Consider the following 25,842-nt stretch of genomic DNA (forward strand, 5'->3'; position numbering starts at 1 on the left):
AAGACCTTAGTCACCCGTGACATTTTTTTGATGCGCTACAGTCCTGTGGCTTAAATGAACCGGTTTTTCAGTGCCATCTCTCTCTTTAGGCAAAAAGTCAGCAGTCTCAAGTCTCAGCTTTCAGGCATCAGAGATCAAAAGCATCTCATTCAGAGAGCTTTTTCCCCCTGTGGGGTTTTCGGTTTAAGTGGGCCACAAGTGCATGCGATGAATAAATGAGGAAAATAAAACTGGTCAAAATCCCCACACAGCCTCTAAATCATGCTGACTTTTAATGTTGTTTGTATGCATTGGCTAACTACTCATCTCATCTTGTCTAGGTTGCAGTGGTGAAGATGAAACACACCGAGCGTGTTTACGCCATGAAAATCCTCAACAAGTGGGAGATGCTGAAGAGGGCAGAGGTGAACAGATTTCTGTTCATGGCTCATTATCATATGTTACATTTTTCAGGGCTTCAGGCTGCAACTAAAATGGTGTTGGAAATAAAACTTAGCATTTTCAAAAGTAGCTGCCAGCAAAAATATTTTTTATCAGTTTCATCAGATGAATGCAAATATGACTAGTGTGTCAGCTATGAATCACGAACAAATGACTCTTATGAACAGGTTCTTTTTAGGAGTGAAAGGTCATTTTCCTTTCTACTCTAGTTCTTTCTTGCCCCAGTTTCAGCCCGATCAGTGCTGACAGTGCCCACGGGCCTCCCATAGGCATGTCAGGAGAACTTTTGTCACTTGGGCTTGGCAGTAATCCTCTTTGAGCTTCACTGGGCTCTTTTTATTCCTCCTCACTTGTCTAGAGTCCCAGTTCAAACAGATATAAGATATAAGACTAACATTTGAAATGGGAAAGCCATGTACATCATCACTGCAGGTGGATGCAGTTTAATATGTTGTATGAGTTACCCATTCATTCTGGATCTCTAAAAACTATGGCTCCAAAAAAAATAAATAAAAATAACTAGTCACGCAGAGACTCAAATTCAGGTACTGGGTTGCTGTGTCAATACTTCTCAAAGCAGAGTGTATATAACAAAATATTGTTTTTGAATGTTTTGATGTCATAAGTCATCTTGCATCTTATGTAGACGGCTTGTTTCCGAGAAGAGAGGAACGTCCTGGTGAACGGAGACTGCCAGTGGATCACCACTCTGCATTACGCTTTCCAGGATGACAACTACCTGGTATGTGTCTTCATCCCTAAATACACTTACAGTGGGGAAAATATTTATTTGATCCCCTGCTGATTTTGTAAGTTTGCCCACTTACAAAGAAATGAAGGGTCTGTAATTTTTATGGTAGGTTTATTGTAATGGATAGAGACAGAATCCCAACCAAAAAATCCAGAATAAACACATTATATAAAGGTAAGAGTCAAAATATCAAAATATTGAATCTCCTACCAACCAGCAAGAATTCTGGCTCCCACAGATGGTCATGTGCCCATGTGAAACACAGATTAGTCCTGCCACTTTAAGAAGTTACTCCTAATGTCAGCTTGTTAGGTGTATGTGACACCTGTCCACACAATCAGTATCTTCCATTCCAAGAGAGCTGTCAAAGGGATTTAGAGACAAGATTGTAGATCTGCCAAAAGACCATGATTCTTGACGATTATACGGAAATTGAAGAAATACAAACGAACCATCCATCAGCCTTGGTATGGAGCTCTGTAAAGGAAGTTGAAACTTTGAGTTGCCAAACAACAGCCAAAAAACATTAAAGATTTAGAGAGGATCTGTAAAGAGTAGTGGACCAAAATCCCTCCTGAGATGTGTGTAAACCTGGAGACCAACTACACAAAAACATCTTACCTCTGTGTTTGCCAACAAGGTCTTCTGCACCAAGTACTAAATCAAGTTTTGCTTGGGGATCAAATACTTTTTTCACTCCCTCAAATTTCTAACCTTTATGTAATGTGTTTTTTCTGGATTATTTTGCTTGGTGATCTGTCTCTATACATTAAAATAAACCTACCATCAAAATTACAGACCCTTCATTTTTTTTGTAAGTGGGCATATTTTCCCCATTGTATGCTCATCAGACATAACCGAAAGTTAGGTGTCATTAAGTGAGTTTTAAAACTTCAACAGTCAAGTCAGGTAAGCTAGCTAGATAAACCTCTAAGCTATATATAGTTAATGGAATTAACATGTAATTAATTTTATGATGTTTAAATAATTATCAGTGAAATGGTGCATTGAAAAATTGGCCACAATGAAAATGTCATGGTTATCAAAGTGACTGATGATGATTACTTGTAGCGCGACCCTCAAACACACTAATACAGAGTACTGGGGGATAGGGCACAGTGCATTCTGTGTGATAAATATTTGTTAATCATACTACTCTTTGATGTCGTTCGGTGGATATTATGAAGTGCTGAGTCAGTGTTTGTGTAATTGAATGGTGTTGTGTGATAAGAGATGATATTGTCTCCTTCTGCAGTACTTGGTGATGGATTACTATGTGGGAGGCGACCTGCTGACCTTACTTAGTAAATTTGAGGACCGACTCCCAGAGGACATGGCCAAGTTCTATGTGGCAGAGATGGTGCTTGCTATCCACTCCATCCATCAGCAACGCTATGTACACAGGTGACAAGATAGTGTGTTTGTGTGTGTGAAGGGAGAATGAAAGGATAAGTGAGAATCAAACGCAGACTTGATTCTTATTTAGCTTTAACCAACAGGACTTCCTTAGCCAAAACGTTTACCACAAAGATCATGCTGGTAGGGCGACACTAAACCAACTCAGACATTTACTTTTATAGATTTGGTAGATGCTTTTACTCAACGTGGATTGCACTGCATTGAAGGTATACTTTTGTTTTTTAATCGGCTCATGCATTTCGAACCCATGACCTAGGAGTTATGATACTTGGATATAATCCTAGGCATTCATGCTGGTATTATCAGAATAGTTTGACTTTTTTCTAGGAGTTATATACAAGTTTTTGGTTTACCATTCCCTAAGTCTGTAAAAAGCAAACTGTGGTTGGTCACTTTAAATATCAGTTAACCCCTTTCTGTTCAAGTGGGCTGTTTTTAGCTTGAATAAGCAGTGATGTCATTGATAGTCTGTTTTTTTTAATACAAGACTGGATCCAGACAAAACCATATGCCCAAACAAAATTTGCCCAATGTTGGATTCTTCCCCAGTGTTTGAGCATGTACTCACAAGTGTTCATTACCCTGGTTTGAGTAATGTGTGCACTGGACATCAACAGCACCTCACCTCACCCACATGTCCACTCCCACATGAAACATTTAATGAAATGGCCGCACATGGCTGTGGTGTTCTGGGCTGCAGATCTGTTCAGGTTCAGGGGCCTATTCCTGGCTGCTTGTCCTGGACTGCCATCCGGTCCAGCTGAGCCCCCTCTTCCTTCCTTCTGTGGAAGCTTGAGAAGGCTTCACCTCTGATACAATAGCGACGTTAAATAGGTCATTTACCAAAAACATTTACTCACCCTCACATTATATACAACACATAAGGAAAGTTTTAGTCAAATGTAAGCACTGGATGAATCAAAATAAAGCCGAAATAGTAATATTGCTTAGTGTTTGTTTATGCAACTGCAAAAGCTATGATTTAATTAAATGAATGCTTGCACTGCTTTAGAGTGATGCGCAGCACTTTTACACAGAAGCATGATCCTGTGTTTTTAGTGTTTCCAAGCACCACGTTTCACAGTAAATGCTGCCCCAAACAAACTCTAAATTTGCTCTGAGTTTGGGGTACATATACCTTTGGAAACGCAACATGCGGCAGTAAAAGCTCAGTGTATCTTCTTTTTGAAAATTAAGGAAATTAAGACATAAATATTAGTATTATTTTCCAATTTTACTGTATTTTATTGTAAGATTGTTTTTTTATTATTTATTTTCTTTTTTCTTTTTTACAGTTAAATTACAATAGTAATATTTCTTATTTTGTGTAATATTTTTAAAATAATAATAATATTTAAAGTCATATAAATATATTTTATAGTAATATTGATATCAATTAAAAACAAATTGCAATTCAAATTATTTTTTCACCCAAATTGTGTGACCCTATCAAGAAAATTCACGCTAGTCTTTCCCATACAGTGAATATAAACGGCTACTGTTGGCAAGCAATAACAACCTAGATTTCAGTCTCATTCTCTCACAAAGCTTTCATATTGCTTCATATGATTTAGATTAAAGTGCAATAATTAAACTAAAAATGTGATTATTTGAAATACTTCTGTGATGTTTTTTGTAATCCCTTCAGCTATTTTTCATTATATAGAAAAGGGCAGTGTTAACTTTCTTCAAAAATCTGATTTTGTGTTTCATTGACAAAAGCAAGTCACATAGGTTTGTATTGACATGAGGGTGAATTAATGAATTTATTTTGAGGTGAACTATGCCATTAACTCTATTCCCCCAACCAATCATAACAGCCTTTTAAACACATCCCATCATTCTCACTTACAGTAAACCAGCCTGTCAGGCCAAAGCAGCTGACTAAAGTCATGCAAGCACTTGTAAACACACGTGTCCATGAGTACAACCCTTCATGCTTATACTGACACCCAGTGCGGTTGTGAATGGTCTGTGTGTGTGATGAGTTCATGTTTACTCTGTACCCGCTGTGCTCACCATGGTGCCAGGGCTGTAAATCAGAGGGCACTGTGTGTGTGGCCCAGTCGTCGAGAGACAGGGACTGAGTGTGTTTGAAGGGGGGAGGGTGAACAAAGGCAGGACATGGAGAAACAGCCACCCTGGAGAGCAGCCGCAGAATGGGTTGCCCACTGGAGTAATAACACCTCACAGTGCAGGGCAGCATCAGCTGTGTGATGAACAGAGTATCCTGTTTTTTCACCTTTATAGTGGAGCTCCTAAACTGGTCTGTGCTGAATGATAAATGAGAATAATATTATGCAACCTACAATGTAAACATGCAAAGAGAAAATGCATTAGCTAACATGAGCTAGCGATATTTAAACTACCAGTTAAAAGTTGCATTTTATTTATTTATTTTTTTCAATGAAATTAATTAATTTAATTGCTGTAATTAATGCAGTAATGTAAAAAAAAAAAAATCATAATTTCAACATATATTAATCAGCAAAACTTTGAGTAAAAATAAGAAATATTTCTTGAGCACAAATCAGCATATCAGAATGATTTCTTTAAGATCATGTGACACTAAAGACTGGAAAGACGGAATAAATAACAGGAATAAATTAGATTCTAAAATTCATTAAAATAAAAAACAGGTTTTTGGAATTATAATATTTCAAAAATGTTCACTAATTTTGATCCAATAAATGTAGCCTGGGTGACTTAATTCAAATGAAATCTACTTGACCCCAAACTATTGAACGGCAGTGTACATATTTCTAAGAATTTCTTAGTCTTTGTTAATGTTAAAATAAAATAAAAATTTTCATTGTATGTTCACAGCATGTTAACAAATGTAAACAACATGTTTCATTTATTTTAAATGTATTGGTTGAAATTACAAACAAATGTACAAAGTTAGAAAACAAACTTTATTGTAAAGTGATGCCCAATATTTTTGAGCAGATTCATCAGTCATTAAATATAATCTAGCCGGATACCAACCTGGATAGGATGCATGATATACCATCATCCTCGAAAACCAAAACTACAGATGGTTTAGATTAGAAGAAAAATTACACAACCTAGACTTCATTAAATACAAGTTAACATGCAATGAAGATAAGCACGGTTTTCGCTGTCCACATTGCATTTGTGCAACTACTGAGAATATTGAAACCACTGAAATTCAAGAGACATTTAGAAACCAAAACTTTAGATTTTCCTGGTCATTATAAGCAAGGTTAATAATTGTACATATTAAAGGGCCAGTGCAGTTAATTTTTTGCTTAAATTTTTGCTGACATTTTCATGTGCTAAACCATTTGGATTTTGGTCACTGATCATTTTATGTCCATTATAAAATCCTAAACTCCTGCAGCAGAACTGGATAAGAACCACTGCCTTGTAAATCCCCTCTTGAGTTATTTCATGCTTAAATGTTGTACTTCCTGTCCTCACAGGGACATAAAACCAGACAACGTGCTACTGGACATGAACGGTCACATCCGTCTGGCTGACTTCGGCTCCTGCCTGAAGATGATGCAAGATGGCACGGTGAGTATGTGATGAAGAGCTCAACTTCGATCTAAAACCAGAGTCCATTTGTCATCCTTACAGGGTGGTTTCCATCTGTTGGGTGAAAGCACTGCCCATGCCCTCTCTTCTCTCTCTGCTCCTGACATTAATAGAGCTGCTTTTGGCACTGCTGGTGTAGAAGGGGAGGGCTAATTAGAAAGCCCATCACTGCCCACCCCTCTGTCTCACAGAGTCACCATAGCACACTGATAACAAGACCGAGGCCAAAACAGCTTTTATCTACTGCTGTGTGTGTGTCCGTGTGTGTGTCCGTGTCCGTGTCTCCTATTTGCCAGCAGCATGTAGAAGGGAAAAGCGAGGCTTTAGTTTTTCAGCTGCATATGTGCTGTAGACTAGTCTTAAAAGGGACGTCTAATTTGAATCCAAAAAGTTGGAAGACTAATTTGAAGACCTATTCATCCTAGTTTGTGACATCACTTCCTGTCATCCCCTGTGCAGGTCCAGTCATCAGTGGCTGTGGGCACCCCGGACTACATCTCCCCTGAGATCCTGCAGGCCATGGAGGACGGCATGGGGAAGTACGGGCCGGAGTGTGACTGGTGGTCTCTTGGCGTCTGCATGTATGAGATGCTCTACGGTGAGACGCCCTTCTACGCTGAATCCTTGGTGGAGACCTATGGGAAGATCATGAACCACGAGGTGAGTTGCTTCATCATTGTGTTTTTCGTAGGGATGCACCGATACCATTTTTTCAGAACTGATCCGATACCAAAAATTCTGATTATCGGCCGATACCGATCTGATACCAGCGCAGGTATTTTTTTTTTATTATTATTTTTTTATCAGTGTAGAATTTCCATACCTCTGTGTGTTGAGTCACAGTGCATATAGAAAAGTTCAAAGCACAGAGATATTGATGCGTAGTGTATTATATCTGTGTGATCGTTTATTGAGCCTTTTCTTGTAACGGTTTTAATTTTCAGTTACTGTGCATGTGAAGTACCATTTTTTTTATAGTGCTTTACTCCAGTGTTGTGATCTAACGGACACCTGGTAACATGATTTAGAAACAGCACTAAACTCCAGCAAGATGAAGTCCATTTATACAAAACCGTTGACGAACCCACAGTGAATCCATTGAAAATGTTTATTTATAACCAGTAAAAATAAAGCCTAAGGTAATTATCATGACAAATAACATCCCGGCTCCTTTGGGACTCATAACATGGTTCATAAAATCACAACTGCCCTAATTTGATCAGCCCTGAGTAGTGGTTTAGGGTGGAAAATCTGGAAATATTGATGTTTAAAGTAAACTGGTCTAATTTGCACTATTTAGGAGCGGTTCCAGTTCCCCTCTCACATCACAGATGTTTCCGAGGAGGCGAAAGATCTGATCCAGCGGCTGATCTGCAGTAGAGAGCGTCGGTTGGGTCAGCACGGCATCGAGGAGTTCAAGGAGCACCCCTTCTTCTCCGGCATTGACTGGGGGAACATTCGCAACACAGAGGCACCGTACATCCCTGACGTCAGCTCACCCTCAGACACCTCCAACTTTGATGTAGACGATGATGTGCTAAAAAACCCGGTTGGTTTAACTCTGAAATGCTTTTATCATTGAAGTAATTTTTTTAGTCTTAAACCTTGATTATACTAGAGTGCCCTCTTGTTTGTATTTGACCTCTGACTTCTTCCGTTTTCCTCTACAGGACATCGCTCCCCCAGTATCTCACACGGGTTTCACCGGGCAGCACTTGCCCTTCGTGGGCTTCACCTACACCACGGAGAGCTGTTTCTCAGACTGTGGCAGCGTGAGGGGGGTGGCCCTGGCGGATGGAGGTGCTGGGGAGGATCTCCAGGATGGGGGTCTGCCGGTGGAAGCCTTTGAGAAGAGGATTCGCTGTCTGGAGCAGGAGAAACAGGAGCTCAACCGCAAGCTGCAGGGTAATAATCATAAACTCCACCTGATATCTTAAGAAAGCATTTAAAGCATTGGTTCAACCAAAAATTTAAATTGTCATCAATTATGTAATTCAAACCCAGAAAACTTTTGTTCACATTTGAAACACAAATTAAGATGTTTTTAAATTTTGTCCCACCATTGTACGTCTATTCCACCAAAACGTTAAAAAGACACTGTAAATGTATTCCATATGAACTGAGCACATGTGAATAAAAGCCTAAATTATCTGTTCCTCATATAAAGTGAAGGTGTCTCTTCATAAACATTGGATTAATTCGTTTGATTCATATGAATTACTTTTGCAATCTCTTTATGAACTTTTTGAAGCAAATTTTTTTTGGTGAAGTTGGCTTTCAATGTAGCAACATATAAACCTCTCAGGTTTCATTCAAATATCTCTATTTGTGTTGTTCAAAAATGAACAAAAGTCTTATGGATTTGAAAGCACACAAGGGTGAGTAAATGATGGCAGTAGTGTTGTCAAAAATATCGATATTTCGATAAGTATCAATACTAAAATATCTGAACGGTACCAATACTAATTTCTCTAAGTATTGATACACCGATACTAGCCGAGCTGTCACGTTCACTTCTCTTCAAAGGCGTGTTGACAAAAACCACACGTGACCGCAGTGCCTGTGTCGTCTCATTCCCGCTGGTTAAACAGCAAAAGTGAATAGAAAGATGGGGGCACCCCCGCAACCAGCTTTGGTTGATAAAGAACAAAGCAGTTCTCAATGGACACGCAGTGCACTTGTGTTTGACGTACCGTGAGCTCTAGTGTGCAGGCGTGTGAGAGAGCGAGTGAGCAAGTCTTACATGCATGCAGAATTGACGCACTACATGTACGTATTCTTTGTTGTATTTTCCATGTTTTCCTGTAAAAATAACGGAGGTTATCAATAACGGAATCTCATTGGCTGGTGCTCACCTACTGAGCAAATCAGTTTGACCGAACGCAGACAACCTGATTAATATTCATGAATCCATTACTGTTCTTAGAAGTAGAATTTGTATTATTATTATGATTATTATTATCATCTTATCAGTGTTATTGTTAGTTTTTCCCTTTTTTACAGAAACACTGAATGATCAACAAAGCACCACCATCAGTCGTAAATTCAGTTAAAATGTCTATGCATTCATACATGGTTACCAAGTTTTAATTATAATTACTAAAGTTCTATCATTAAATAATACTTGATTATCCAGATATCATATTATAATGCTTGACTGACTGATGTTAAGAGTTTGTTTCAGGTATTTAAAAAGCTGTGCCATATATATATACTTAATATTGTGGCAGTTTTTTCTCTGTGGTATCGAAAATGGTACCGAATATCGATATTTTTCAAGGTATTGAATCGAAGTGAGAAATTCCAGTATCATGACAACACTAGATGGCAGAATTTAAATTTTTGGGTGAATTATCACTTTAAGCCATTGTTATATAATTTATTTAGTGTTAGCAGTTCTTATTATTTTTTGTATATCCATCAGTGAAATGTATTCTGAGTATATACTGATTGTTTGTTCCACACATGATTTTCTAGAATCCACTCAGGCTGTTCAGTCCCTCTATGGCTCTGGGCGTGGGGCCGGCACACTTGGTCGTGATAGAGAGATTAAAAAACTCAATGAGGAAATCGATCGGCTAAAAAAGAAACTGGCAGGTAATGGGTCTCCCAATCTTTGCTAATGGATATATGATATGATAAAGTCTGTTATGAGTCATGTCAAAGCACTACATACACGCATATGTTATAGATTAACTTTGGTCACTCATAAGTCTTTGTGTCAAGTTTGCAAGTCAACACCACTTCCTCGTATCAGAATTTGCTTATTTGGCTGGACATTTGTGTCAGATAATCAGTAACATTCAAGCTAACTCTGAGTGACTTCCCCTCCCCAGACTCTGATAGGCTGGAGAACCAGCTCGAGGAGGCAGTGACTCTTCGACAGGACTTTGAAAGTTCCTCCTCCAAACTAAAGGCACTGGACAAGCAAGTTAAAGCTCTAAAGCTGGAGAAAGAGGATATCCATAAGGTATGGGTGACTGGAGAGCTGAATTACCAGTCATTCCTGTATGCAAGAACTGCTTTCTTGTAATAAGAGAAATTATGCCCACAAATTCAGCCCCATAAATATTTGTTCGGATTCCTTCCTGGATGACAACCAAAAGGCCTGTCTGGTTGTCTTTACGATTTTAACGAGCTCTAACAGTTCCATTATAACGATTCTTTTTGTATGTTGCGAAACAAACATTTTGAAAATGTATACACCCTTTTAAAATCCAATTTATAACTAATAGATATGTACCCCATGTTTTGTCTTTGTCAGTAATCTGCTACTCTCAGGTGTAGGTCACCATAAGAAAGAAAATATCTGCTGCAACCTGCAGTTTGTCTTAAATGTAAAAAAACTTTTATTTGTTTGAGTCACTAAAAAGAACGTGCTGTATGGTTTTAATTAATTAAAATCAATGATTATAAAAAAAACTGAAGCTGTTTAGAATAAGAACAGGATCTCAGTTCTCAACTCTGCTGTGCAACGATACTGAGATGTAAAAATCCACTTGAACTCCTTAAGAATGAGTTTACCATATACTGTGCATGAAACAGATTACATGCTGTAACCGATTACATGACTGCAGACATAATTGGCAAAGAACAGTTCTCCTGTCCTCGTGCTGAAGATTACATGTCCTCTTAAGGAAGTTCATTAACACTGGCCTGCTTCATCAAGATTAATGTCATCACCCCCTCACACAGGGCAGGTCAAGATTCTCACCACGTTTCACATTTTTAGCTAATCGAGTCTGTTGAGCCGTTTCACTTGACTGTTGACCCAGAGCCCTGGGTTGGCTTGTACCCGAAGTACGCCGAAGCTCTCCGTGGCAGCCTGTTTTCAGTCAAAAATACTTCCTGTAAGATTTGCTGTATTCGTTTCTCCTTACGAGCGTGCGTTCCGGCGCACAACTCCCAATCCTCTTGATGATTTCTATTTCTCACTCAGCCTCTTTTCAGTCCTTTCTCTCCAGGCGCAGCTGCTCTTTTCTCGTTCTCTCCTTCCACTGCTCCTCTCTCGCACAATCTTTCAGTGTGATCGTTTTCACATCTTCTGGTGTTCTGATCTCATCCCTCCATCCCAGTTCATCCATTTCTCTTGCTCTCTCTTTCCAGCAACTGGCGGAGTCTCTGGATCGCCTGAAGTCTCAGACCAAGGAGCTAAAGGACGCCCACCAGCAGAGGAAGCTGGCCATGCAGGAGTTTTCGGAGCTGAACGAGCGCATGGCCGAGCTGCGCTCACAGAAACAGCGTCTGTCGAGGCAGCTGCGGGACAAGGAGGAGGAGATGGAGGTGGTGATGCAAAAGATCGACGCCATGCGCCAGGACATCCGCAAAACCGAGAAGGCCCGCAAAGAGGTGAGCAGGATGATTGAAGGGTGTCACACGGCCCCGTCTTGTAATGTTATGGCTGTTTTGGATCTGTTTTTAAAGTAAATGGAGATGAATTGTCAGGGGCTTTCAATCAGGAAGACGTATTCATGCTGCATGTGTCATCCTGGTATTCTGAACCTGTGCCGTGCAGTGCTTATTACTCAGCATCATCATGTTAACCCCCCCCCCGAGGCTGACGGAGGACAAAGTCAGATGAAAACAAGGCCATGGAATGTGTTACATTTTTGAAGTTCATCAGTCACGCTCCAGAGAGAGACAGGCTCAACAGCTCCAAACCTCCCTAGACGACAGCAGGAATGTCTTCACACCCAGTCCCGCCCCCTCCGGACTCATGGACCCCATGACCTCCTCTGGACCTCAGTGACTAACTCGAGCCAGATGAGCGACACTGACCGCAGTGCTGACTTCAGCTCGATTGAGACCCTCCCCTATTTATACACTCTTCTCTCTTATGCTTCTTTTCTTTCTCTCCCATGCACAAGGCGGAAGTGTCTTGGGGCGAACTAAATTGTTGTTCTTGATGTCAGGATCTTTTTAGTGCTCAGAGACATGGCATTTCAAGGGGTGTGTGCAGTTGAAATTAGGTCAAGTTTGAAGGGTTTATGAGAATGTCGATACAAATCCTAGCCCCCCCCCCCCCCCCCATATTGATTGTTTTTCTTGTGTGTGTGTGTGTGTGTGTGTGTGTGTGTGTGTGTGTAATAGCTGGAGTCTCAGCTGGAGGATGCATGTGCCGAAGCCTCTAAGGAGCGCAAGCTCAGAGAGCACAGTGAAATCTACTCTAAACAGCTGGAGAGTGAGCTGGAGAAGCTCAAGGTCAGAGGTCACTCATTCATACACTGCCTCTCTACTGACTTCAGCCAAGTTTACAGATCATTCCAAGCCCAGGGGGCATGAAAAGAAACAAGCAGATTTTCCAAATTCAGAGGATACCTTTAGAAGTTTTAACTGAATGTACGATTGAGATCTAGTACAGTAACTATTTATATTTAAAATTGGGAGATTTGAAATATAAGAAGGCAACTTGTCTAACAGTGCCTTAACAATGAACATATACATGACATATGCAGCTTCCTCCCATAATGTAAAGAAGTCCATTCCAATGATTTGTAAAGTATACAATGATTACGTGAATCTGCACCACAAGCAAAACTTAATCACGTTACCCACTTAATAATGATGAAGATGCATATATATATATATATACGAGCATACCACAATCAAATACAGATGAAAAGGTACTCTCCACTAATTTCCTTCTAGCCTCATAAGGAAAGCAGTTTTTTAAATTAAAAAATAACCCAAATTTTGGTCTATGTCTATTCAGCAAATGATCAATGTGTACATTAAAAGCCAATTTTAAAATGGCGTGTTTTTCACAGGTTCTTTGAGATTCTCATTTTCCTCTTCCTTCAGCTTTTCTTTACCTTCCTCAGGGGTTTCTTCTACCTCTCTACTGCCTTCCACTTTGTTAACCTCATGCGTCACCTTGCTTTCCCTCCTGTCTTTCTTTTTACTCCCTTTATGTGTAGGATATCCTTTAGGATTATTTTTAGCAGGATGTTTCTCCTTTGTTTTTTCCTGCTGCATGCAAGTCAAGAAGACTCTCTCCTTTGACTCTTTGCTCACTCCTCTTTCTGTGCTCTCCATTATGTTTGTATATAGTTGTAGGGCTCTATATTGATTAAAATAACTTAATTGTATTAAATTAACCCGTTAATTACCGGAATATATGTAAATTCTCTGCTGTCTCAGGATGTCTCTCACTCAGATAGTTTCTTTCTCAGGTCAAGCAGGGAACGGGTCGTGCCTCAGGTCCCAGTTCAGAGACTCAACAGGAACTCACCAAGCTGAAGTCAGAGCTGGATAAGAAGGTGCTGTTCTATGAGGAGGAGCTGGTGAGACGTGATGCCAGCCACACTACAGAGCTGAAGAACATGAGGAAGGAGCTCCATGACTCTGAGGGTCAACAGGTGTCACTGCACAAAGAGCTGCTGGTCCTCAAAGACAAACTGGAAAAGGCCAAGAGAGAGCGGTACTGTACTTTCACCTGTCCAGGTTATGGGTTGACACCAAAAGATTTGATTCCAGCTAGTGATAGACAAATATATTGGCCAGGTTGATTATTTGGCTGATATTTAACCCCAGTGAGGTTGTTAGAATTGGCTTAAATCTATAAGAAAATAATTTGCATGTAAATCTTTTTTTAGAATAAATACTGCATACATTGTTAAAGTCATGCTGCACACATTAAGTCTCTTATGGATATCAAGGCAGCATTTATTTGAGAAAAAATACAAAAAAACACTAAACTATATTGTAATGATATTTAAAAAACAGTATTGTTAGAGCTGTCTTTAGCAATTAAAAAAATAAAAAATACTCATATTGATCACTAATTCCAGACCAATTTCTGTACCCACAGGCAAACTGAGATGGATGAGGCCATGGGTGCTCTGAAGGAGAAGTTTGAACGTGAACGTGAGGAAAACCGTAAACTCACTTCAGAAACAGACAGGGTAGGACACCATATTTCATATTGCAGGAGGCCACACTGAGTATCAGCTTTTGGAGTAATATTCAATCCATGACACTGATCCGGAAATCTCCTTCTCTGCAGCTTTGCAACTTTGTGGACAAGCTGACGGCTCAGAACAGGCAGCTGGAGGACGAGCTCCAGGATCTGGCATCGAAGAAAGAGAGCGTAGCGCATTGGGAAGCACAGATTGCTGAGATCATCCAATGGTAAGAAAGCCCTCCCTCACATTCACTTGTATGTGACTCCTTTGTAGCCAATGAAAATATTAGGGATAATTCACCAAAAATAAAAGATCTCGTTTCTCTTTAGTGGAACACATAATGATTTTTGAGTGAATTATATCTTGAGTTGCAATAAAATATATGCCTTGGTTTGGTGACATTTGTTTTGTAGGGTGAGCGATGAGAAAGATGCACGTGGCTATCTTCAAGCTCTGGCCTCCAAGATGACGGAAGAGTTGGAGTCTCTGCGCAGCTCTAGTCTGGGATCCAGAACGCTGGTAAACATCACTAACTCTGAGTCAAAATGAATAGAAGGGAATAATCAAGCTTCCACCACTGAACTCCCAGTTAAACAGCTGATCTGCTGTTCTGCTCCAGTTTTAGTTTATAGGGATTTATAGGACATCTGTTATGATAGATTGAGACTTCTAATTTTGTCAGTGGAAAGCTCTCTCTCGTTCTCTCTTTAACTCCTTTGAGGTGTAGCACAGTAATATTAGATTTACTTTAAATAGAAAACTAATGAAAATTGATTAAAGGGAAGTGACATGTTAATGTTGTAGGTGTAGGAGGTCACATTTGATTTAATATCCTTTACTAAGGAGGTTGAAGACAAGACTGTAGGAGACTGGCATTAGTGACTTTCCCTCTTGAAAGTGCTTTGTTATTGCCATAGTGGGATGTACTGATGAGAACTATTGATTCACAGGCCCGAAGGTTTGGGTTGAAGCCACCATTCAAAAGATGTGGTCCAAGTCGGTAATTCTCAAATTGAACTAATTGGCTTAATTGCAGGGTTGCTACAGGATATGGTACAAATAGAAGTCAACAGACTCTGGCTATTGGTGAAGTCTGCCGTAAACGTCCTGTGTTTTGGTCATAGAGTTTAAAAAAATTACAGATTGAATTTATTAAAATGGCTTGTTGTGGTTTTGTCAATTTTTAAGATAATTTCTGTAAACAAAATTCAGACATTTCTTGTTGGAATCTGACTTAACATTACTTCCCGCTCCCTCAGATGTGTCTTAAGGAATCAAATTAATAGGCAGTTCGGTTTAAAAATACACAACTGTTTAAAAGTTCAGGGTCAGTAAGATCTTAAAAAAAAGATTTCTATTTCAAACAAATGCTGTTCTTTTGAACTGTCAATTCATGAAAAATTTTTGACAAAAAAAAATAAAGCACCACAAATGTTTTAACATTGATAATAAGTAGAAATGTTTCTTGAGCAGCAAATCAGTATATTCAAATAATTGCTGAAAGATCATGTGACACTGAAGACTGGAGCAATGATGCTGAAAATTCACATCACAGGAGTAAATGACGTTAAAATATATTAAAATATAAAAGGAAATTAAAAATGGTAATTATACTCGACTAAATTGCTGTACAGTATTATATTATATAGAACAAATACAGAGAATTTCAAAAACATAAAAAAATTACTGTCTCCAAAATGTATATTTATTATAACATTTTATATAGAGGTTTTAATATATATATATATATATATATATATATATATATATATATATATATATATATATATATATATACACATATATATATATATACACATATATATATATATACATACCTTTGTGTAAACTTTAATTACTATATCAGCAAGGCCCTGGAGTAAGCGTGCCAGCCCAGAGGTCAATGGTGGCACCTCGGGTCACCAAGCGGGTGAGTGTATTCATCAAACCTCCAATCAGTGAAGGAAGGCGGAGCACAAGATTGTTTCTCGGCTATTGGCCAATCAATCTGTCATTCATCTGTCCAGGTTACTTTAAGAATGGTTTGCAAAACTATTAAGGTTAGCAGATTTTTTTACAGCTTCAATTTTTAAGAACAGATGAATGAAAATGCTGCATCAGCTCTCCTCATTGCTGATCATGGTTCATATAACATGAAAAACATTTCGGATAAGCTTGCTTCCATTGTTCTTAGGAGGTCAAGTGTGTATACCCTTAACTTTCATTTGAGAAGTCATTAACTCGACAAGCTTGAACAATAGGGTGAGTGCTGCAGTATTAGGTCTAATTGTGAGGCTGTTTGAGAGCCACACTAGAAAATACCTGCAGCTCAAATGTAAAGCTGATGAGTTCTGCCAGGAACCTTCACAGCCTCTCACTTCCCATCAGCTGTGGGAGTGCAGTCACTTCATGTGTTTAATGAAATGAAATGGATGGAATCCTCTTCTTTCATTCCACAATGTTCAGCTGTCCTTCAGCCATGCACCGCCTCTTTTTGGTAAATCCACCACATAGCTCATGGAGACCAATGTTGTCTTTTCACCACATGTGTAAATAGTGAAGCCTTGGTGACAGCTGCGATCAATAGCTATTAAACTGTTGGAGATCTAAGATAAGCCCTCACAACTCATGAGCCATCGGATTTATAGGAAATGCATCTTAAAGGATTTAATTCATGTGCTAGAGAGGATTTACTGTATCTATGTTATGCGATGTAGTCTGTCGGGTGTGCACTTTTTTTTCCATGCATGATGCTTTCTCTGTGCTTTTGAAGAGCATCTTGTTTATAAAATTATTTAAAAACATTGAATAAGTACATCATTGCACTGCTTCTTGACGCTGTAGAGTAGGGCTGCACGATAAATTGCAATATTTAATGCGCATCTTGTCAGTAAAGCCAGTTCTGTAATCAGCGGTAAATCTCCATCACTTGTACGCTTTCACATTTACTACACAGAGCCATTGTTCACTGACAAGCTGCGCAAAGCATGCGTGAAATATGATTGTGTAGTAAATGCTGCTCCATGTGAAAGCACACAGGTGATGGAGATTTACAGCTGATTAAAGAACTGGCTTTACTGAAATGATGCGCATTAAATATCGCATGCGATTTATCGTGCAACCCTACTGTCGAGGCGGGATTTTATACAGACAACTACAGAAGTGCCTAAACAAGCATAATATGATCTACCTTGAATTAATAACTGCTTCAAATTAAAATGGAGCAAACTGATTGATCACAAAAGTTGCTTTGCTTTTTCTAGCTTCTTTTTAAAACATGCATCACTTTTCCTTGGCAGGATCCTTTGTGGAAGGTGCGCCGCAGTCAAAAATTGGACATGTCTGCCCGTCTGGAGCTGCAGTCAGCCTTGGAAGCTGAAATCCGTGCCAAGCAACTGGTTCAGGACGAGCTCCGCAAGGTTAAAGCTGCCAACATCTCTTTCGAGGGGTAAGTCTTTGATTCTGCTATAATAAGCAACCTTTAGATTGCTGTTCTAAGACTCTGCTTCTGTTTAAATATACTGAGCGAATACTTTTGGGCACAATAGCAGGTAGCCTGGTACACGCTGTGTGTGGTCAGTCCCATGTGCACATTATAAAAGGACACTATATTTATTAAAATGATTCAGATTGTTCTGGTAGTCTAACTTTTTGGACTTTCTCGCCTAAAGCAAACTGAAGGATACAGAGGCCAAGAACAAAGAGTTGGAAGAACTGCTCGAGAATATGAAGAAGGAGATGGAGGAGAGCCGCTCACGATCAGACAAAGGTGAAAATGATGATTATGACTTTGCCCTTTATATGCGAAACTTTATATGATATATATATGATATATTAATTTATATGATAGATTTACTGAGTGTCCATTAACCACGAGATTGCATATTATCTCATCTTTTTAAGGAACATCTGAAAAGAGCCTTATATAAATGCTGGCAATTGTTCTTTTATAATTCCATATTGCGCCTGAATTATTTTTATTTTTTTTTCCACTCAACTGCAGGCCTGAAACTGCCAGACTTCCAGGACTCCATCTTTGAGTACTTCAATACCTCTCCCCTCACCCATGACCTGACGTTCAGAGTGAGTGTTTCTGAGAGCATCTGGCCATCTGCTACTGCGTTACATGCATTAACAAGCTTCTCTCCATTCATTTCATCATCCTAATGTCCTCCGGCCTCAGAAAACCAGAGACCTAAAAGACTCTTTATCTAAACGAAGAGGTGACGTCAGTAGTAGTCAGATGGAAACATTGGAGCATACACGTGTTTATGTGCAGATTGTGGATACTGGTTCTGATTTGTGTACAGATAATAGCTGAAAGGCTTTATTTGAAAAGTAAAGTTATTTAAATTGTTTTTGTCACCATTTTTTGGGGTGTAGTCATTGGAATTCTATAAAAACCATGTTGCTACTTAACCATGTAGTTCTATTCTAATTAGATCCATTAATTATCCCCCTTTTACCTGTCTGGAGCTTCCAGGTTTGATTTCAGATGCTATATCAAGTTCAAAAACACATATCAAGCAGTCAGTTCCTGCTGCTTTTGAGCTCAAGAGCAAGTCCCATGTTAACCTTAGCCTAGTGTGATATGAGGCTTCCTGCCCTGCCTCATCCTGAAATCACCGACTCGCAACAGTTATTATGTAGCTTTCAGTCACAGTTTACGTTGGAACAGTTGGACAGTTTTGCAAGTCTGATGCCCATCTTTCAGTTTAATGAAACTGCTTGAAGTAAGTGATCAGGTGGACAGATGTAGCCAGGCTGTATTTTTGAAACTCGTGGGATTATAGGGAAAGTTCATAAAGACAAAAGCTGTGTCACCTGTCATCTTATTTTTGTTCCCTTAAAAAAAGGAATCCGTCTCCTCCTCATCCGCATCTTCTCTGCTTGCATTTTGGGATGAAGTAAGTTTGCTGAACAAGGATCCTCCCTCTGTGAAATGTAACCTCGGCAGGAGTGATCGGCCCGCAGACAAAGTTCAACTTATGCTTTGTTTGTCTAAATAAAACAGCACTCATGTTACTTACTATATGTTAATCATGTTTGACTCACCATTTAAGGACAGACATTGACCATACAACTTGCATTCAGCCTAACCTATTTTGTCTGCTGACTGTGTTCCTCTGCCATATTGCATCCAGACCCTATAAGCAATTGAGTCTATTTGTAGGTGCTTAACGTTAGAGACTCACGATTAGCATCCAGCAGTTAGTATTAACCACCTTCCCACTGCCTTCTAACCTCTTAAACGGCTAATGTTAATAACGTTACCCCCCATTAGTCAAGTCTGCAAATGCACTGAGCCAATAGTTAACTCTTAGAGCCCACTAGGACAATAAACATCCATAATTTAGAATGAATGGCTAAGGCAACCAGCTGTAAAATGAATCCAATGAAATAAAATGAATGAAAGTTGATTAAAATGTGGGGGATTTTTCATTAATATTTATAACCTACCAATATAGGTGATGATGGTAAGCCTTGTAAGCTAATTGAACATGAAAGTAATTAAGTTAAAAGTGATGTCAATTCATTTTGTATATATTTTCATAACCTGCCAGTCTTTGTGCATCTTAAATTTCACCCTTATTTGATACCACTGTGCATTCACGTTGCATAGATATACAGTTATCAGTATGTTTTGTATTGTATTGTATTGTGCTTGGTAAGTATTATTTGTGCATAATTTTGGGGCTCAATTGCAGATAATGTTAGCCAAGGATGGTGCATTTGTGTTTACAAATGCATCTTAAGTTTAATTATAGATGGCATAGGATTCATTAGTGTTTGCTAAGCCAAAATACGCTGTTTGCTCATGTTTTGGATGAGAGACTTAAACCTATATGTATTGTTTATTCACACACAAACACACACAATCACACACACTCTAGGAGTGTAACGATATACAAATACCACGGTTTGCTTTCACAATAATTTTAAACAGCACTGTCATTTGTATTATAATATTTTATTAATAGGTATAAACCTTGTACTCATGACTTTCATGAGTAAGCACATGACTTCTGAACACTTATTAGTTATGAGTGATCTCCGTCCCATTGTGACAATGTTTGCGTCACTTGAGTCTGTTAGTGTAGCTTTTTGAGGAAACTAAAGTATGTTTTTAAAGCTTTTGAACTTTTGCTGCCCATAAAAATAGCCCCCAGCGAATGATGCATACACATTTTGAGCTGTTTCCCAACTGTGGTCTTTCCCTCAGACGAGCTCCGTCGGTGATGTGGACACCACACCTCAGAAGACGAACATCCCCACTTCCTCCCCATCAGTGACTTCAGAACAGGATGTGAGTGTCCACCTAACACTTCCTGTTACATTCTGCTGCTCTCAGACTTCCTCTCTGATACACTGGTCATTGATTTTGTCATTTCCTGAATAGTAATGGATAGGAAAAAGCTTAAAAAAAAATGTTAAATGCTGAAAGTTTATTTTTTTTGTCAGAAAAATAAGCCCCGAAATATACATGTTTTGGTATTACACATATTTCTTTGTTTTATTTGCTAGAAATATATGGAATATTCATGGAATTGTTGTATTAATGTTTTAGGAGCCAGTCAAGTCTCAAGCGACCACCCCTGCTGCCCCTTCTACTATCTATCAGCCCACACTCAGCGCACCAAAGGTAAACCCACCATATGATGTGTCTGATTTATCTTTAGCCTGCTTCCTAAGTCTGTCAGCGTATTATTACCGGCTTTTCAACATCAGCATGCATCCATTCCTCTGACTGTTAATATTTTGTTTGTCAACAGCCTAAAGCTCATCAGCTAAGCATTAAGAGTTTCTCCAGCCCGACCCAGTGCACTCACTGTACCTCCCTGATGGTGGGCCAGACCCGACAGGGTTATGCCTGCGAGGGTAAGCTAAGTATTAATGATATTTAAGATCAGAGACGGTATCTCCAAAATGGTGGTTTGGGGAAATGACAAAGAGCTTTTGATCTAAGATGAAATATTTAAATGCCAGTTTCACTTGTCACATTTTTGAATGTTTGGTAATTCTCCCTCCTTCGCTGAATCTCTTTTAGTATGCTCTTTCATCTGCCACGTGTCCTGTAAAGACAACGCGCCCCAGATTTGCCCCATACCTCCAGAGCAGGCCAAGAGGCCTCTGGGTATTGATGTGCAGAGGGGCATTGGCACAGCGTACAAAGGTTTCGTCAGGGTGAGAATGATAATATAAGTCAAGTTTCTGTTCTTGCCACGTTTTTTTTATCTCACATGTACCCTTGCATTGAATTTGATTGTATTTCCTACTGAATGTTGTACTGAATGTACATTAAATTGCAGCATGGGTTTGCTCCACTTTCAGATCCCGAAGCCCACAGGAGTGAAGAAGGGCTGGCAGAGGGCATATGCTGTTGTGTGTGACTGTAAGCTCTTCCTCTATGAGGTGCCAGAAGGGAAGTCCACTCAGCCTTGTATGATGGCCAGTCAGGTCCTCGATTTGAGGTCAGGATTGGTCACATTCTCAAATCATATATATATACTTAGACAGTCATCAATTAATGTCGTAATCTGTAACAGTACAGTTCAAAAGTTTGGGGTCTGAAAATGTTTTTGGGGGCTTTCACACTAGCACTTTTGGTGTGCATCCGGGTTATTTGACGTTAGCGTTCGGTTCGTTTGTTTTATAAACTGTGGTGCGCACCTGCGACCATACCGAGTCTGCATAAAAATGTTTTCTGAGGTACAGTTCATGCGAACTCTGGAACAGTTCGCTTCTGATGTGAATGCAGTCTAAATCACGGGAGTGATATGCTGTTAATGATGTATGAATTGGTCAAACTGTGTATTTAAGCTAACTCACTTTTCTGAAAAGCGTGGCCGTGTTGGAGCAGTAATGTGCTGCAGACGTGTGCAGTGTAAGGGTTATCCAAGCATTAATGGCAAGGAAAGTATGGAATTACATTTGTTTCAATAATAATGAACGAAACTTTATAAAACTGAACGTAACTTTTTCAGAAACTATCAAAAATATGCCATTACAAAAGAAGAAAAAAACAATGAAAACGAAAAAAAAATGAACTCAGTCGCACAAATTTAACATGCACTTCAAATATGCTTCATTCTTTGTTCGTGTTTTTCAAAGATTAATTTTCGCTAATCGTGGATTCTGAATTCTTTGCCACAGATTTCGCTTACGGTTCGCAGTTTTTCGTTTGGTGTTTTGACACAAACCTCTCGTGGGGGCGGGTTTAACAGTGATCTACTCTGATTGGATAGTGAGCTTTTGATGGACAGGTGCAGGTGCTGACCACTCAGTGGCGCCAGAGAGTGACGCGCATATTGGAAAGCTCTCGTGATTGTGATTTGTATTACTAAATATGTAAATAATATTTGACCTTCGATCGTCTCAGTCTGTAAAGATGAGCTCTTGTCCTTCAAGGCAGCCTGAAGTAAGCTTGTGTTACTGAATGATAATAATAACCTGCAACAAACTGTTGCACACTGTAACATGAAAAACTTGTATCGATGTTATTGGTTACTTCAGTAACACAAGCTTACTTCAAGCTGCATGAAGGACAAGCGGAGGAGGAAGATGATGCCGCTCCATGTCTCCTGAGAGCTCATCTTTACTGAGACGATCGAAGGCCAAATATTATTTATATATTTATGAACACAAGGCACGACGTATTGATACAAATCACCGCGAGAGCTTTTTTTTTTTGTATTTTTATTAATGCAGAGAACAAAAACATACAAAGGTATAAACATACATCACATAATATCCACCACAAAAAAAAACAAAAAAACATAAAGAATAAAAAGAGGGCCAAAATCTAAACAAGGAGATCAAAGGCAGAGCAAATCGAACAGTCCTTATAGCTTTCTAATTAGACACTGAGATTACATTCATATAGTTTTCCATTTCTTTTAGGAAAACAGAGAAGACAGAGAATTTGCATTTGTGAATGTGAAATTTGTTTAGGACATTTTTTTTTATAAATAACAAAACTGTTATTTTCGTTTGTGGGCTCAGAGTCATAATACCCAAATATAATGTTTTTCATATGTACTGAGAAGCCTGGCAAAATTTTACACTTGACAAACACACCAATATCATCCCAAAGTTTCTGAGTGTAGTGACATGACCAAAATAAGGGTACAGTTTCTTCAGAACTCGAACAAAAAGAACATGTAAGATCAATGTCATATTCAAATCTTTGTATACACTTCTTTACAGGGTACAACCTGTGTATGAGCTTAAAATTAATGTCTAAACTTAATGAATTTTTTGCGGTAGAGACCAGATTTAATCACCGCGAGAGCTTTCCAATATGCGCGCCACTGGGTGGCATCTGTACTTCCCGGTCAGAGAGCACCTGTCCATCAAAAGCTCACTATCCAATCAGAGTAGATCACTGTTAAACCCGCCCCCACGAGAGGTTTGTGTCAAAACACCAAATGAAAAACTGCGAACCGTAAGCGAAATCTGTGGCAATGAATTTAAAATCCATAATTAGCGAAAACGAATCTTTGAAAAACATTAACAAAGAATGAAACATATTCGAAGAGCATGTTAAATTTGTGCGACTGAGTTCATTTTTTTCATTTTCAGTGTTTTTCTTCTTTTGTAATGGCATGTTTTTGATGGTTTCTGAAAAAGTTACGTTCAGTTTTATAAAGTTTCGTTCAGTATTATTGAAACAAATGTAATTCCATAGGAAAGCCCCTTATACAAAAGAGCAATCATTTGTAGCACAAACTTACCCCAAACTTTTGAATGGTAGTGTTAATAAAGTATTCCATGATCTCAAAAAAAAAAAAACCCAAACAGGGTAACCAACTACAATATTTTGTGACATTGTTTCTTTCATTTCCTCACAGAGATGAAGAGTTCTCTGTAAACTCTGTGTTGGCATCTGACGTGATCCATGCCAGTCGTAAAGACATTCCCTGCATATTTAGGGTACGCTCCAAAACATGTCCTGTTCCTTAAATGATTCAATGCTATATTTGGCTAATCGTGCATCCTGATAATTAACAATATTTGCTCTGAACTGCACAGGTAACATCATCCGCTTCGAACTCTCCAATCCGGCCGGTGCCTCTGCTGGTGTTAGCTGAGAGTGAGACGGAGAAGAGGAAGTGGGTGGGCATCCTAGAGGGCCTGCAGAACATCCTGGCCAAGAACCGCCTGAAGAACCGTGTGGTTCATGTCCTGCACGAGGCCTACAACAGCAGCCTGCCTGCCATCAAAACTACACTCTCTGCTGCCATCGTAGGTGAGTACAGTGTTAGGGAGCCGGTGATCTTATTCTATGAGGTTACCAATCCACTAATCAGTTAGTCAATAGATCAGTGTACTTTCAATGTAATTAGTCAAAACTAATCAATCCAATTTCCTTCATTTTCAGGAGAACAACAAGCATTGCTTCATAATGTTTACATTAATTTAGCACTCAATGTAGCTTACAAAACAGCTGCTTTTTTTGTCCGTTATTACCCATATTTTGGTCAACAGGTTTTTTTTTTTATATATATACTATTTTTCTTTTATGTAAAAAACTATTTGAGTTGCTTTCAGAGGTTGTGCTGTAAATAGTGATTGAGTTTCACAATTGAATTTCTATTTTCATATTTGTTTTCATCTCAGGTACAAATGCTATTACATTTGTGCATTTGAACGTGATATTGTCTTTTTTATAGTATTAATATTTCAATAATAATAGCCCACATTCATATTTTCACTTAATGAAAAATCATAGCCAGAGCCCATTTTACTTTAGGGAGTAGCTTTATGAAGTTTTGGAAAAAAGGACCTACAATGAAGGAAAACACAATTGTCAAGTGAACTATCACTTTAAGAGGGGACACGTTGTATTCACAAATATTTTATTCACAAATCGTATCTGTCCTGCTTTTGTCTCTACAGATCGAGAACGAATTGCGCTGGGGACAGAAGATGGCCTGTTTGTAGTCGAGATTACCAGAGATGGTATGAGTACTCTGTATAGCACAGGTTTAGTTCTTTACCATTATTTTCACTTGTAATAAATTTCCCATGATCCTTTTTTCAGTCATTGTTCGTGCTGCTGACTGTAAAAAAATCTGCCAGATTGAGCTCATGCCCAAAGAGAAGATGGTGGCCCTGCTTTCTGGCCGCAGCCGCCATGTCCATTTATACTCCTGGGCGGCACTGGAGGGTGCGGATGTAAATTGCGAGGCCAAGTTGGCTGATACGAAAGGCTGCCAGGCTATGACCATAGGTACCCTACGCCCTGGTGGCCCAGCGTGTCTCCTAGCAGGAGTGAAGCGGCAGGTCATCTGCTACGAAATCACACGTGTAAAGCCCCATCACCGTAAGCTGTGGGAGGTGCAGGCACCTGGTATTGCCCAGTGGCTGGGTATTATTCGTGATCGGCTGTGCGTGGGTTACCCGTCAGGCTTCGCTCTGCTGGCCATGCAGGGCGAGTCGTCACCGGTGAGTCTGGTGAGCCCGGCAGACCCCTCACTAGCCTTTTTGGCCCAGCAGCCTCTGGACGCGCTGCACGCTATGGATGTGGGGCCCAATGAACTGCTTCTGTGCTTCAGTCAGCTGGGAGTGTACGTGGACGCGACGGGACGGCGCTCTCGAACGCAGGAGCTGATGTGGCCCGCCACACCGCTTGCCTGCAGTAAGTGTCTCCAAAGTGCTTGTGTGGGAAGTAAAACATAATTGGTGGAAGTATCTAAGCAACAGTTTGTTTTCTTGTTCCCAGCCTTCCTGAATTTTAATTCTTCGTTCTTCGTTTATTTTTAT

The 25,842-nt window shown here is 39.4% G+C and overlaps 1 protein-coding gene across 4 annotated transcripts in view; it reads left to right on the forward strand.

Moving 5' to 3' along the window:
* LOC132092598 (serine/threonine-protein kinase MRCK beta-like) overlaps positions 1–25,842 on the forward strand; it is a 72,702-nt gene that overhangs the window by 39,691 nt on the left and 7,169 nt on the right. For 2 of the 4 annotated variants that reach the window (XM_059498897.1, XM_059498899.1), the window contains exons 3-30: positions 321–404; positions 1,088–1,183; positions 2,448–2,596; positions 6,058–6,151; positions 6,632–6,832; positions 7,473–7,721; positions 7,843–8,077; positions 9,650–9,769; positions 10,009–10,142; positions 11,279–11,521; positions 12,263–12,373; positions 13,345–13,592; positions 13,983–14,076; positions 14,178–14,302; positions 14,490–14,595; positions 17,376–17,524; positions 17,748–17,845; positions 18,080–18,159; positions 18,933–18,983; positions 20,300–20,383; positions 20,645–20,719; positions 20,850–20,955; positions 21,125–21,261; positions 21,409–21,548; positions 23,928–24,009; positions 24,109–24,325; positions 24,976–25,038; positions 25,121–25,717. In XM_059498897.1, coding sequence (XP_059354880.1) covers positions 321–404; positions 1,088–1,183; positions 2,448–2,596; positions 6,058–6,151; positions 6,632–6,832; positions 7,473–7,721; positions 7,843–8,077; positions 9,650–9,769; positions 10,009–10,142; positions 11,279–11,521; positions 12,263–12,373; positions 13,345–13,592; positions 13,983–14,076; positions 14,178–14,302; positions 14,490–14,595; positions 17,376–17,524; positions 17,748–17,845; positions 18,080–18,159; positions 18,933–18,983; positions 20,300–20,383; positions 20,645–20,719; positions 20,850–20,955; positions 21,125–21,261; positions 21,409–21,548; positions 23,928–24,009; positions 24,109–24,325; positions 24,976–25,038; positions 25,121–25,717 — 4,168 coding nt within the window. The remainder of the gene's footprint in view (positions 1–320; positions 405–1,087; positions 1,184–2,447; positions 2,597–6,057; positions 6,152–6,631; positions 6,833–7,472; positions 7,722–7,842; positions 8,078–9,649; positions 9,770–10,008; positions 10,143–11,278; positions 11,522–12,262; positions 12,374–13,344; positions 13,593–13,982; positions 14,077–14,177; positions 14,303–14,489; positions 14,596–17,375; positions 17,525–17,747; positions 17,846–18,079; positions 18,160–18,932; positions 18,984–20,299; positions 20,384–20,644; positions 20,720–20,849; positions 20,956–21,124; positions 21,262–21,408; positions 21,549–23,927; positions 24,010–24,108; positions 24,326–24,975; positions 25,039–25,120; positions 25,718–25,842) is intronic. The other 2 variants (XM_059498898.1, XM_059498900.1) reach the window with 1 other exon arrangement.

The sequence above is a fragment of the Carassius carassius genome, chromosome 18, assembly GCF_963082965.1.
Source record: "Carassius carassius chromosome 18, fCarCar2.1, whole genome shotgun sequence".
In the NCBI taxonomy this organism is placed as follows: domain Eukaryota; kingdom Metazoa; phylum Chordata; class Actinopteri; order Cypriniformes; family Cyprinidae; genus Carassius; species Carassius carassius.